At 43.5% G+C, this 14,121-nt stretch overlaps 1 protein-coding gene across 1 annotated transcript in view; it reads left to right on the top strand.

The window, feature by feature from the left end:
* The window catches only part of fam222a (family with sequence similarity 222 member A), a 46,272-nt gene extending 34,014 nt beyond the window's left edge, over positions 1-12,258 (top strand). Inside the window, exon 3 of the mRNA XM_041041807.1 lies at positions 8,730-12,258. Within this exon, the coding sequence (XP_040897741.1) occupies positions 8,730-10,189 (1,460 nt within the window). The 3' untranslated portion in view covers positions 10,190-12,258. The remainder of the gene's footprint in view (positions 1-8,729) is intronic.
* The last annotated feature ends 1,863 nt before the right edge of the window (positions 12,259-14,121 follow it).

Raw genomic sequence — 14,121 nt, 5'->3', positions numbered from 1 at the left:
CCCTCATCTATACAGAACTGCACACTCCGCTAAGCCCTTTAGCCAGACTTGATTATTAAACAGAGAGCAGTTTTGTGATGAATATAGTTATTTTTTTCCATTTATAATCTATTATGTTAACCATCCAGGCCCATAAATTATTGCAAATGGAAAGAGCTTGGCAAAACTCTGAAATGAGGTCGTGGCTGTGAGGGGGCTCTGTTCACAGTGTGAAATTTTCAAGAGTTATTTTTCTACTGAAATGCCCTTTTTTGGGGTGGTGGCTGTCATGGGAACAAACATGGAGAGGGTTCTTTTTGTTTGGCCGTTTTGTTTATGGAGTGCAGTGTGTAGTGTGAGGTAAACATGTTGCCCCAGTTTCCGTGTTTGTTTGGTGCACGGGTGTCCCACAAAAGGCCTGACATGGCTGCTGCTGGCCTGCATTCCTCTGTGGCTCAAAGAGGACGTAAACACTGGTGTTGTTTCTGCTGGACATTCAGCTAGATCATCAGTAATTAACACACGCAGTGATTTGAATTAACGAGTGATCATATGTTCAGTTCTCTGTCATGCTATGCCGTGATTTCTTGCTCTAAACATGCCTAAATATCTTCCTCTTTTTGTCATTTCATAAATTATCCTCACAAAGGTTAGTGTTGATGGTAATGTTTTTAATGCCCCAGAGATGCAGTAGATCTGCTCTGGTGGTGCCAGTGGTGTTAATGGGGCAGGAATGCAGGACGAGTGCTTTCCCACGCTGTTAGTTTTCTTCTGCCGGCTGTGTTTGAGACAAGGCTCTGGGCCGGCTAGGCTCTGCTAATGCAGCCAGAGTGCAGACAAATGGAAAGTGACACTTGTGTGTGTAGAATGGTATTTGTGGTGACGCTTTGACTACAGATAATAAAGTGTTCGCCCTGAGGTGATTTCGCCCGGCAAGCACCCCAGATGAAACTCACTTACTCAGAGAGGGAGACGGAAGAGACAGAGAGGGGGAATGAAGAGACAGAGAGGGGGGATGAGGCAAAGGAAGAGCACAAAGAAATAAAGAGAGGAGGTAAAGAGGAGGAAGAAAGGGAGAAAGCAGCAAAAAGATCAAGAGACGTGTGGAGGGAAATTCAACCGTTTGTTATTTCGATGCTTTATGGGTCAGAGGGTGCAACTGTTGTTTCGGAGAGTGGTGGATTTTAGAGGTCGGGGAGCTCAGGTTGAGATTTGTCCTTCTGACTCTACCTGATTTTAAGTGTATGTCACGTTCGTTCAACTGCTTTCTGGAATAAGAAATAAAGAACATGCTTATTTAGATTTATGGATTTTGGCAATTAATGATTATCGATGTTGTAGCTACTAAAGAGAAAGGATGTCAGGATCAGGTGGAGGGTAAAATGTTTAAATCAGTTGTTGTTAGTGGGATCTGTCAGTGTGTGTTTCTGCTAATGCGTGTGCATGTGTGTGAGTGTGTGTCTGCCTTGCCATGTGTACAGAGGAGTCCTTCAGGATCAATCAATTCTCAGTAATTTCCCCTACAGCCCATAAAAGCCAGGTCGGTCTGGAAGGAGCATGAGGTTGCCACATCAAACCAGCTAATTAATTTTCATGGCTGATTCAGTAACATCTGGCTTTAGAGATAAATTCTAACGAGAAAATGTAAACATGACAGTGTTCTGGTGGTATAATATTTCACATTTCTTAGGAGGAAACCTTTATAATTGAAACCTAATTAGCGGTTTTGATTGGACACATTGTCTACCATCACGTTACATACACATATGTGAGACTGTAAAAGAATTGTAATGTTTTACAAACACTTTGTGCCCAAAGTGAAAATTGATTTTTTTCTCTGCTCCTTCCTAGCGTCAGCTGTAGCTGTAGACCTTATCTCTGTTACAGTGTACTGTATTAACCACACACGTGTACTGCCTCACTGCAGGCTCACTAAATGACCTCATGCTGCAGTCTGTGTGAGGAAGGAGCCAAAATTAGGCTCTCAATTTGGTATTTCTTCTATCTGCTTGTGCAGGAAATAGAGAGATTAAATCTTAGATGAGATTGGCTTTAATGAAATGAAAGATTAGATTTGGGAGTTTTGTCCAAGTTTTTTTTTTTTTTTTTAAATCTCTTTTAATGATTAAATCCATTTTTGACATTGTGCCATGTCTGCGTGCCTGTGAAGGATCAGTGTGCAGATTGCTTTAACATTCTCATTATCCTCTTTGCTATTTGTGAAGCATGTTGGCAGGTTAAAAGCCCAATATGTGGTTGCGGTATGGCACCCCCTGCTGAAAAATGTTGTCCAACTACTGCTTTTATTTACATAGTGATTCAGTCGATTAAATGCATAATGTTCTTGCTATTAAGTGTCTGACGTTTGATTCAAAAGTAACTGTATGTGACTGTTTAATATAACTTGTTTAAGGTTTATTTATGTTGTAAAATGCAGTTTTTTGACTTAACTAAGTCACATTGAAAATTACAATCAGTCAGCCAACCGATCAACAATACACATGCAGAATTTAGAGAGACAGAGAGCAGTTAGGTGAAGAGCACATTTTCTTTTCAGCTGTCTCACAATATGCATTTGTTTGATGATTATGGTGACACACGCAGCCGTGAATTCAGACAGCTCTATCCTCTGAGAAATCACTGCAGTTTGATTTTTATCTTTGCAATTATAGATAGCAAAGGCCTGACAAATAATTGCCTTGATTTTTTTTTCCTCCCTGTGTTGTTGCACAGAAAATCAGCCTTGAGATGAACAGAGGGAGATGAGTGTTCCTAAAAATGGCTTTTCTGATATCAAGCAAGCAGCAGGGTTCCCTTTCCCCTCACGTGCACTTGAATTGATTAGTACTCTGGCTGAGGGCATATTCAACATGTCTGCCCCCTGCAAGGCTGCTCTACCCTGTTGATCACTGGCTCATACATGTGCTTCCTCTGCTCCCTCTCTCCTCAGGAAGCTCCTGTGGGGCACTGAGGCTTTGATTGACTGGCGGCCGAGTCCACAGGACGCCTCTATTATTATCATCTCTACCTCGGCAGAGGGGCGGGGGGCTATGTCCAGGGGGTCTGGCCGACAGCCCCTGCTTTGTGAGCCCGATAGTCAATTAGAGGCAGCGCACTGCCGGAGACGAGTGGGATGCAGGGTTAATTGCAGAGGACCAAACAGCTGGCTCTATCAGGGCCCATTGTGTTTGCAGCAGTTGTCACGGCAATTGAGGCCTGGCTGTAATCGCTGACTAATCAGCCCTGTGCCAGATGACACCTCCATTAGCACAAGGCAGGTATTGTTCAGGACGCGAAGCTGCCTCTGGCTTCCCCCTGCCTGCCCGTCCTTTTACAGCAGGCTAACGGAGGTGGGGAGAGGATGTCATAGACCCTGATCCTATCTGCTAAGAGCTAAACAATAGCCAGAGGTCAAGGGTTCCTCCACAGAACAATGCTGTTGTATCTAGGCTGCAACACATTTGACAGGTCAAACTTTTTCCAAGCTGAGGGATTCTGACGTGAAGGGTTTGAAGACTGCTTTAGCCATGAATTATTAATTTTATTAACTTCATTACAACTATGGGATTGAGGACAAAGTGTCCATTAGTGGTTGAATGTAGTAGGAAAAAAAAAAAAAAATATATATATATATATATATATATATATATATATATATATATATATATATATATATATATATATATATATATATATACACACACACACACACACACACACCCATGTGATGCATGTGAAAGGACATATGATGAGATGATGAGTGCAGCAGCTAATGTCTCTTGGCTCACACACATTTGACAGTAACTGTCACTCTCAGGGGAAATGGCTCTCAGAGCGTGGTTGATGTTTCTTTCATCTTTTTGGTAATCTAAATGCCAGTTGTTTACTCTAACCTCATCACAGACTGCTCTCTTTGTTTGGCCAAAGCTTATGTGTATTATGCACTCGTTGTTCTGTGAAAACTTAATTGCAGATCAACCAAACGCTCCCCTGCCTTCATCTAAACAAGCACTCTTTTTCCCCTTCTCACCAATGAGCATGGTCAGAGGGGATCAAAGCGTGCGGTAAGAAGGGATACAGGCTTGCAGGAGTGAGTGAGAAAACGCCGAGGGCTTTTTGATGTGTTGGAGCATTTTCTCCACTAATAAGAAGAAACTTCTCCAACCTGCTCATAATTTTAACACTTGGAACACTAATAAATGGGAGCAGGGGCATTTCAGGCAGTTCTCTCAGACTTTTTCCTCTGCTTATTCATTTAAACCTCTAATTAAAATGCAAAACATTCTCATGGTCTTCTGGATTTGGTGCTGCACTCTCACACAGCCTCTGACTCCCTATCTCCTCTCGTTTTTTCTTGCCCCCACCCCCACCCCCACCCCCCTACCCCTTCCACCTCACCTAGCTCCCTGCTCTCATACTCTCTCTGTCTGCCTTTGCTTCTTGTGATCAACACAATTTGACCTCTCACTTGGAAGAAGTGCACTGAATTTAATGGATTTTTTACAGTCTAATCTAACCAGTTCCCTCTTTATTGCTGTTTTGTACCCAGTGGACCTCATCTTTACCAGGCCTCCCCCCTCTCCACCGCCGCCTCCACCCTCACACCAAGAAAATTAGTTCATCAGAATTCAAAATGTACTGCTGGCTAATTAAAGGAGTGTTAATTGAGTGTTCAGAATTGGGTACCCCCTTCACCACATGCACACAGAGACACACACATGCACACAGAGACACACACATACACACACGCACGCACACACACAAGCACGCACACAATCACAGTGACAGCACCGGGTACACCAAGGACGTTGCGCTTGGGGAGTTTCATGCCAATCAAAAATGGAGAGAAAGGAGAGTGCCCATCCTCCAAGTGAAATGGGATTTCTAGATCATATCATGGCCTACTGCAGCTCAGTCCGGCTCTGTGCTGCCATGTTATCCTATCCCAGCCTTGCTATCTCTGTCTGACCGCTGGAGAGTGTAACACTGCACAGATAGCCTCTCTCACTGCGTGCATCGTGCTAATGAGGGGTGGCATTTAGAGATGTGCTGCTCTGACACATGGGCATTGTGTGCCAGGCACTGGGTGATTAAGGACGAAGGTCAGCCCATTAATTGCCTCCCTGCCATCTCCGCTCCCTGGCGCGTGATCTCTCAGAACTAATGCATGTGTTTGCCTGAGCTTTTATCTCATCTCCAATGCAGTTCAATCATATGCTTGGTTTGTTTACATTCCTTTCATGTGAAAGTTTTTTTTTCTCACTTACTGCAAAAGCAGTACTTGCCCAGGTTTCCCTGTTCATTTACTATAAGCTGTTTCATGTGTTTGTGAGTGCACATAGCCTCCTGCTCTCAGGAAGGGAAAAAGCATATTCTTCCATCCCCAGGGGAAATAATTAATCCTTACAAGGCTGTCGCATGTCGAAATGAAGCGAGTGTGAAGCATTTAGCCCAGGAGGCATTGCAGGCTGTCGCCCGCACAGGCACCTGTTGTTGTCCCTGCCCTACATTTCATGAGAGAGCACTGAGCAGAGGATAACAACATGCTCCACTGATGGCAAATGAGACACACAACTGCAGATGCAGGATTGTGCGTATGTGTGTATGTGCGTACGTTTGTGCCTTTTTTTCTGTTTTCATGCATTGTTTTAGCATGCATGATCCACATTGGAGAGTGTGCACAGGTGCAGGAAACCCCCTACCTTATGAGGCGGTGAGGGGCTCACACAAAGGGGGCAATGCTGGCTGCCTTGGAGGGTGTTTATCAGCCAGCACCATCTGTATGCTGCTGCTCATAGCTATGATCTACTGCAGCCTAAACCAATAAGTCACAGAGCGTCAGCCTAAAAAGAGACTCTCTCCTTTAACCTCCATGTCCTCACTTATAGACTTACTGCTCTGGAAGAGAGAGATGTGGAGACCCTGCACATCAAACACACAGTGTGTATAACAGTGTGTGTGTATGAGAGTGAAATTACGCCCCGGTTTGTGGCCATACTTACTGTAATCAACTTTGCTATAAAATTTATACCCTGGAACTTTTTAAAGAAGAAGCCGGAATCAGAAGCATCCAGATGCTCATTTGCCTCCTCCTCCTCCTCTTCTTCCTTTATGCCTGTGGGTTCTAATAACCGGAAGCCTTTGTGGAGCTGAGATGGGTTTTGTAGGCCTGAAAGGCCTCTAATCCCTGTGGCCTGTGAAGTGTGAAACCCTTTGATGCCAGGTTGGTGTGCCAAAGGCTCTGCCTATTGACAAACAAGGGCCAAGCTGGGAAAAGACGGAGGGAGAGGGCTTCCTCCTCTCTCTCAGAAGAAATACAGGCTCAGGCATGGAAAATATGGACTCAGTCAGTGAGAAGGAATAGAATTAGCCACCCTTTAATGAATTTCCTGGCTGTTTTTATAGTTTTTTTTTTTCTCATGTGGCAGTAATTAGGTGGAATGATGGGCATATTGCAGCTGGGGGCTTGTAGGGGCGGCAGGGCACAGGCCCTTGATATGCCTGAAAGCCAAGTATCTTTCCTCATTTAGACCATGTGATGATCAAAGATGTTTTTTTTTTGCCCTCATGTAAAGAAGATCAGAAAAAATGCTGCCATTCCATTTGCATGTGGACCAGCAATGTGCTTTGAAATGAGCATGTTTTTCTCTTCTGAGCAAATGAAATAAGTCTTCTGTCAGTTTTCCACTGCAAGTCAGAACATCAAAGCAAATGGCACTGCTGTCACCGGGGAAGCAGAGCTTTTCCTCAGTAAGGTTGGTTAGATCTCAGATAGTCTGGCCTGGCAAACTCAGCCTAGCCCATTAGGATGGCACCAGGTTCCCTCTCTCTGATTAAAACTAATTCATTAAAGCCAGCCTATATATATTTTTTTTATTCTGATTTGAAGTGTAGTGTTTCTGATTTTGAAAGCACGTCGTCTGCAGGATGAATCAAACTGACTGGAATAGGTCTTGCACTAAATTTGGCTTGGGAAATTCACTGTCTCTTGTCTCTGCTGTGAAATTCCCAATTTATTTCTTTTATGATATGGATCTTGTAGATTTAATCATTTTCACAGTGGGAGACCCATAGGGTTGTTGAAATGAACTCCCCATGCTATCTGTAATGGGAGCAAAGAAATGAGAATTGTGACTACTTGGCTGTGGAGTCTCTTTAAAATGATTTTGCAATAGGAGAGGAAATGGAGTGAGTCCTAGTCACAGGCTGCACCCCGCAGACTCCTTAGGTCGCCAGGACATTTGCTGACGGCACGGTTATGGCAGTTAATTTTTTGTGCGTTTTGTTAGCTTTTGCATAAAAATGTCATTTTTGAAGGGGTTGCAAGTCATTTGTGGCAGCTGATATATTGCTTGTAAATTGAGTTCTTTTCCCAACCCCCCACCCTTTTTGTTGCACTGAGCTAAGTAGCCATGAAATTGCCTGAATAATGTCGTTTAAATCCAATCTCACCGCGGCCCCTCACCTCTATGCCCAGCCCCCAAACAATGACACATGGTGGGGTTTTTAGAAATTGCCATTTTCCTGTTTGCCACCTCAGTTCACAATGGCCAAGCCTTGGCTCATTGAGCGACAGCTATTGCTAGTCTCACTTGCCAGGTTCACCGCTGAATTGAATTTTGGAACTGGAGTGGTTCCATATGGCGAACGGTGAAACAGAGCATTTACATGTACATTAATGGCAAAGTCTTTGTGTTGGTAGCATACATTTTCCTTTCGCCTGCTCCATCATGTAACATTTTGTTCATTTAAATGAAAGACATGTAGTAATACATTTATATTACATTCACACAAAATGCATTGCTCTGCTACTTTACCTTCATCATTGAAATATTTCATATTCACACAAGGGCAAACCACTGGCTTATCTTATATTTGATTTAGTCAATCTAAACAAAGTGTTTCTTCAAAACAGTTTTTCAGTTTTATCCTTGTCCAAGTTTGCATATAGCAGCACTTTAGCATTCTTGACTTGGCTCTGTTCTGATACAGTTCACCTTAACCAGGCTAGTAATTCCCCGTAGATGTTTAATTAGTTTTTCTGAGGGTCTCTCCATGTACTCCTAGATTGAATAAATGTGGAAATTCTATGGCCAAGGGTAAGACCCAGTAAGTGGTACCACTTATAAATCTCAAATGTGCCACTGCAATTAAACAAGCTTTTATCCCCTCCCCTTCGTCCCTCCTTGCCTGGTATCCAAGGCTAACCCAATTCAATGCTAAAGAGAGTCCGAATTAATTTCACAATGCACTGATTTAACAGCGCCTAAGGTACCAGGCTTTGACAGAATGAGTTTTTAAAAAGATCAATTTGTCTAGGGATGAACTTCCACAGGAGGGTGTGAAAATGAGATGGAAAGAAGCTCAAATGGAGGAGGAGAGTGATGGAACATAAATGAATGTCAGTCCTGATTTACAATTTACAAACTCTGTTTGGGTTGTTCTGCAGCCTGTCTGCTGTTTGCATCTGCTTTTATTCACCTACTCTTGTAGAAACACTGACATTTTTCAGTGTGCTTTAGATGTAGACACTGTAATGCTGCCAGGTTTTACTGTTGCAGCAAAGTAGTGGTTATTGCAGTTGACTGATTGATCTGACTTTGTGGTTGCCATTGCTGTCAGCTCCTTAGGTATTTCTGGTAATTAAACCCCTGGTTTGCTACTCTATTCTTCCACACATAAAGCCAAATGTGTTTTTTTTCTTTATCTCAATCAATCATTTCACTCATACTTTTCTCTCTGTCTTATAGGTGAGCTTTTGGTGCCCACGCATTCTCCACGCTACCCCACTGCAGCAGAACTTGATGCCTACGCTCAGAAGACGGCAAACAGCCCCCTATCCATCAAAATCTTCCCCACCAACATCAGGGTTCCCCAGCACAAGCACCTTAACCGGACTGTGAATGGATATGACACCACGGGGCAACGCTATAGTCCCTACCCACATCTCCACACAGGGGGCTATCAGGGCCTGCTCGCCATCGTCAAGGCCTCCTCCTCATCATCATCAACATCCACCTTTGTCCCCTCAAAAGGCATTGTCAAGAACTCTGAAGGCAGACGGACTAAGCTCTCGCCAGCCCACATAGCTGTTGCCCCATACCCACCCCCTAATAGTAGCACTTTAGCCAGTGGCCACAGCCAAATGGTATACCACACCGGGCCCTCAAAGCCTCCAGAAGGCCCTGGACTGTCAGTTCCCCCAAATGTCACTGTAGCTGGCTCAGTGATTCCTGTAACAGGGGGCCGAGGCCTGGCCCTGCCTGCACAGTCCAACCTCCCCTCCATCCAGAGCATCATCTACCAGATCAACCAGCATTGCCAGGCCCAGGCTCTGCAGCAGGTGTGTCAAGGGGCTGCCACTGCACCATCAAATTCCAGCCCCTCCAAGCAGGGAACAACTGTCATGGGGGTCTCGTCTAGCTCCTCAGGTGGAGGCTACGTGGTAGGAATGGGTCCCCAGGCTAACATGGTGTACACAGGACCAGGGCTGCCAGCTCAAAATGCGGAGGCGATGAAGACTGGTGTGTACGCAGACGGTATGGACTATATCCTTTGGCAGAAGCAGCAACAACAACAGCAGCAGCAGCAGCAGCAACAAGCTGTGCTCCGCATGTACAGTGGAGGTAGTGGAGGAGGGGGCGCCATCAGCAAGTCCCCCGAAACCTGTGTTCCAGGGGGTGGGATTATGGCGACCCAAGTGTCCTCTTCTTCCTCCAGACCTTACCACCTGACAGCTAGTGCTAGCGGAGGAGCCGGGCTGGACAAAGTCAGCTCTTCCCCTTTGAACTGTGTGGGTATGCATGGAAATTTCTCGGTGGGTCAATACTTTGCCCCACCGTGGAACAGTGTGCTGGTGACACCTGACAGTGACTGCTACAACCCCCAGGAGCTTCTGGGCACTTCTACAGGAGGGCCGGCCACGGGGCACAGAGAGATGGGCTACCCCCACCACCATCACCACTACCACCACCATCATCACCACCCTGCTATTGACAGCGGGGGAGGTTTGTGCTGCAGCCTGCCCAGCAAGAGCTTGTGCAACACGTCTGTGCTGAGCAGCAGCTTGCAGTCTCTGGAGTACCTGATCAACGACATCCACCCACCCTGCATCAAGGAGCAGATGCTTGGCAAAGGCTACGAGACTGTGTCTGTGCCACGTCTGTTAGACCACCAGCATGCACACATCCGCCTCCCTGTTTACAGATAGAGGGGGTAAAAACAGGAGGAAAAGAATCAAGAGTTGTGAATTTCTGAGGAAAATCAAAGTTAAAGAAGTGAGATGTTTTTTGGGGCACAGAGTTGTTATGAGTGGCACTGCTTTAACTAGTGTGGGAGCTTAGACAAGGGCAGTTGTTGTGCTGTGTGACCTTAGGTTTGGTGGCTTCAAGGCAGGCTGTGGGAATCCCAAATATGAAAGGTGGTAGTGATTGCCAGTGGGAGAGAAAAGGGATTTCAAGATTCTCCAGATGTTCCATTGTGTGGTTTGCCAATAGGAAATTTTTGAATGATTTATTTTTTCCTGTGTTTTGTTTTTTTTTCTCTTTGTTGTTGTTTTACTTGCCTGAACTTTTTTTGATGAGAATCATAGCTTGACATGAAGTGCATACGCCACTTGTATCCCCCTTCCAAATACTAAGGATGAAGCTACTGTGTAGGTTGTCACTGAAATGGTCTTAAAAGGGCCGATGTTTAGGGCTGCTTTCAAAATCCAAAACTCTGTAACAGTACATACATAAACACACACATAGACAAATACATACAGATACAAAATGTACGTATACATGAGAATAAGATTATAGGCAGTACTCGGGTGTTATGTACAAGGATCATAAGGTTGAATTAAAAGGATAGTACAATATTAGCTATTATTGCTGTTATAATTGATACATAAATTGCACTGCTTGAATCTTGTTAACTTTGAAGTTTGGAATTGGGTAGTTTGGATATGATATATTTAAGAAACTTGAAAAACTTGAACCTATTTTTTGTTGTTTTATATATTTGTAGGTATATTATATGCATTGGCTGCTATGGGGAAAAGTGTCTCAAATGCTTTTTTTAATTTTTATTTTTTTTCCACTTTTGTTTTTATGATTTAATATTCATTCCTCCTCAAGCTGATGTGCAGTTTCTTATGCCCTGGTGTGAGGCATAGTTGCTGCTTTGGTTCTGTAAGAACCTGGTCGGAGAGTTTTCCTTACCAACACTGGAATCTACAATAAATCTTGAAATACTTATTTAAAAAGAAAATGTTGCAAAAAAAAATTCAAGAAAAAGAAATGTTACAATGAAGAATGTGATTGGGGGGGTTATCTACATAACCTTACGTGTATGTTAATGCGTGTATGTGGCTGAGTGCATGCGCGTGTGCATTTTAGTTTGTGTTCTTCAAAATCCTCAGACTTTTTTTTTTTTTATTGTGTCATTACAGGATTTCTACTACGAAGACTGAAAAACTGATTTGCCAGTCCCATAAACATCATATCTGAGTAATGTACAGGAGATTTTTTGCAAATCTTGCTCCCTGTTACCTGAGGCTTTAGATATTCGCTGGAACCAGTAGAGACCAAGTTCTCACATGACTCCTTTGTAACTGTAGTTACAGTACTGCAGCCCCTTCCTCTGTCAGGTGTTATCATAATGACAGAGAGAGGCAGACACAAATGGAAATCCTATTTTTGGGGGGTGTTCTTCACCACTGCGCCTGCAAACTAAAACGAAATTAAAACAATCATGCCCTGTCCTCTGGCGTCAGATGAAATGAGACGACGCTCACTGCTTTTCCTTGTCCATTTCAGCCCCTGGTTGGGATGCATTTAGCCTGGGCCAGTCTTATAACTTGATGATTCAGAGCAGTGAAATATTTATAATGACTGTGAGATTCCCTTGAATGTACTGCACTTAAATTACTCCGATGTTTCATTGCCTTGTGGGACTCAAGTGAAAGAGAAAAATTGGATCAGTGCAGCAGTCCTCTGCTCTTAAATTAGCATTTCTTTTGTCAGTCAAATTTCAATGGTAAATTGAATTTATTAACTGGAGAGAGAGAGAGAGAAAGAGAGAGCCGCAGCTTTGTTGTGGGGAAATACTGGCATCAGTCTAGATTTATGAAGTGCAATTATTATGACTGTATTAACATTTTTTCTCTGAGCTTACACCAAAAAATGTAAACTACAGTTGTCAATACATTCCCAATGTACCACATCCCTAATCCCTTTTCTTTTTTTTTTCTTTTTTTTTGTTTTGAGGTGTAAAATAAATTTCTTTAAGAATATATTCAGAAGCCACATCTTGGCTTTGAAGTCTGTCATTATTTTTTAACATATGTCCTCTAGAAGTAAGTGGGAAATTGGGCCCTTATTTCAGCAGTTCTGTGGCATCCAGAGTGGAGCGTGATGTGCAATGTAGATCCTGAACTGTACTGTGGCGATAAAAGCTCTGCCACTGAGAAAACCTAGTATATTTAATTGATCACTTTTTGATTTTGAAGGTTTACACTTTGGCCATGCAAATATAAAGGTCAGACAGCACTGTTGGAAAAAGAAATTATTTACCCATACTGAATAGATGGATTTTTTTTTTGTTTTGTTTAAAAAAAAAGGAGCAGCAGGAGTTCATATTTCTTTGATCATTTACGCTCCATACATAGACCTTTTTATCCCTAAAGATAACCCTTGATTAATCTTAAAACTATGAGCCTTAAATTTTTGAGCTAATGATGTTTGCAGACATGCTACTGTCTTTGAAGGCTGTCAAAGATTTCACTCTCAAGAATACCAAGCCCCCTTGGCTTAAATTTGCACAGTAAGCCTCCTTAACATTCCAGTGAAAAATTTTTCATGTTGTTTCAACAGCTTAATACCCCAGCCACAGTCTGATTCCAGCATATTTTCTGTCTTGTAGAAATATTTTGACAGATTTACAGATACATCCCGTCCCTAAATCCCCTCCGTTTGGCTTCTGCATCCAAGCATTAAACCCTGTCACATGATGTTGAAGTGAAGAGGAGACACTTGAGGCAGTGGAGTTTCTGGTGTCTGGCCTTTCCCACCAGTGGAGGTCTGAGGCACCAGGCCTCTCTGCTAATGGGAATATTGGGTGACGCCTTGGTGTTGGACACTGCCAGTAGAGAGTATTCATTCACTCAAAAGGTTGAAATCAAACCCTTTTCAAATAGCAAGGGATTTGCTATTAGGTACTGAGAAGGAATCTGGACGTTTTGTGCCAAGTTCAATTGAATAAAACAAACAAAATAAAGTTTTTTGTTTTTTTATCTGAAAATTTCAAAGCAGTTTTTTTTTTTTTTTTTAATATAAGGTTGTATTTAGTTTCTTTCAGCATCTTTGCTTTGTGGCCACATTTTCTACTGTACAGGCTCCAAACTGTCTGTCCCCCCTGGTCCTTTACACACATTAATGAGCTCCTATTGATGGGATGCGTCTTAGCCCTGCATCTCTGGTCCATTCCGCTATTCCCGATTTGGACAATGGACGCTTAGCCCATATTAGGATAATAGAATTAAATTTCAAATAGATTTGTGCCTGAGCTGATCCATGCATGGCTCACTCAGCTGCAGAAGCAGAGTGGCATATGGCATGTCATTATCTAAGCCCACCGTCCCTCCCCCTGTCCGGGGCCAACAGGGTTCAGCAGTGCTTAAACAAACTGAAGGTTAGGACTGGCTGGTTGGCGTTGAAGGGGAGGACAGCAGGGTTTGCTGGGGGGTGTGTGTGTTGGTGGGGGGGTCGCTAAATCACAGCCTCCACAGCGTCTCAGAGGGCCTCAGCGCCGCACCATGGCGCCTGGGCTCAGAGGCCTGCTTTAAAAGCTGGGCTGTGTTTGATCGAGGGGATTTGTTTTCTGTTGGATTATACATGGTTGCTCCCTGCCTGGCTGAGGGGCCCTGTGCAATGTGACAGATCTCAGCAAAAAAAAAAAAAAAAAAAAAAGAGTGAGAAAGATACAGGGAGGGATTTTACAGGGGAGAAGCCTCGAAGCATCAGTAATCAGGATAATTGCCATGTTCCTGGTGCTGGTTTCAGCCTCCCCTCTTTGGCTCTGCAGCCTCAGATTCAGGCTCTGAAGAAATCCCCTTTCTCACCAAAAGACTTATTGTGCCTCAATTTACTAAAATCTAGT

The sequence above is a fragment of the Toxotes jaculatrix genome, chromosome 7, assembly GCF_017976425.1.
Source record: "Toxotes jaculatrix isolate fToxJac2 chromosome 7, fToxJac2.pri, whole genome shotgun sequence".
NCBI classification, from domain to species: Eukaryota; Metazoa; Chordata; class Actinopteri; family Toxotidae; genus Toxotes; species Toxotes jaculatrix.
Note: the sequence above shows the minus strand (reverse complement) of the source record. Positions and strands in the feature narration are given on the sequence as shown.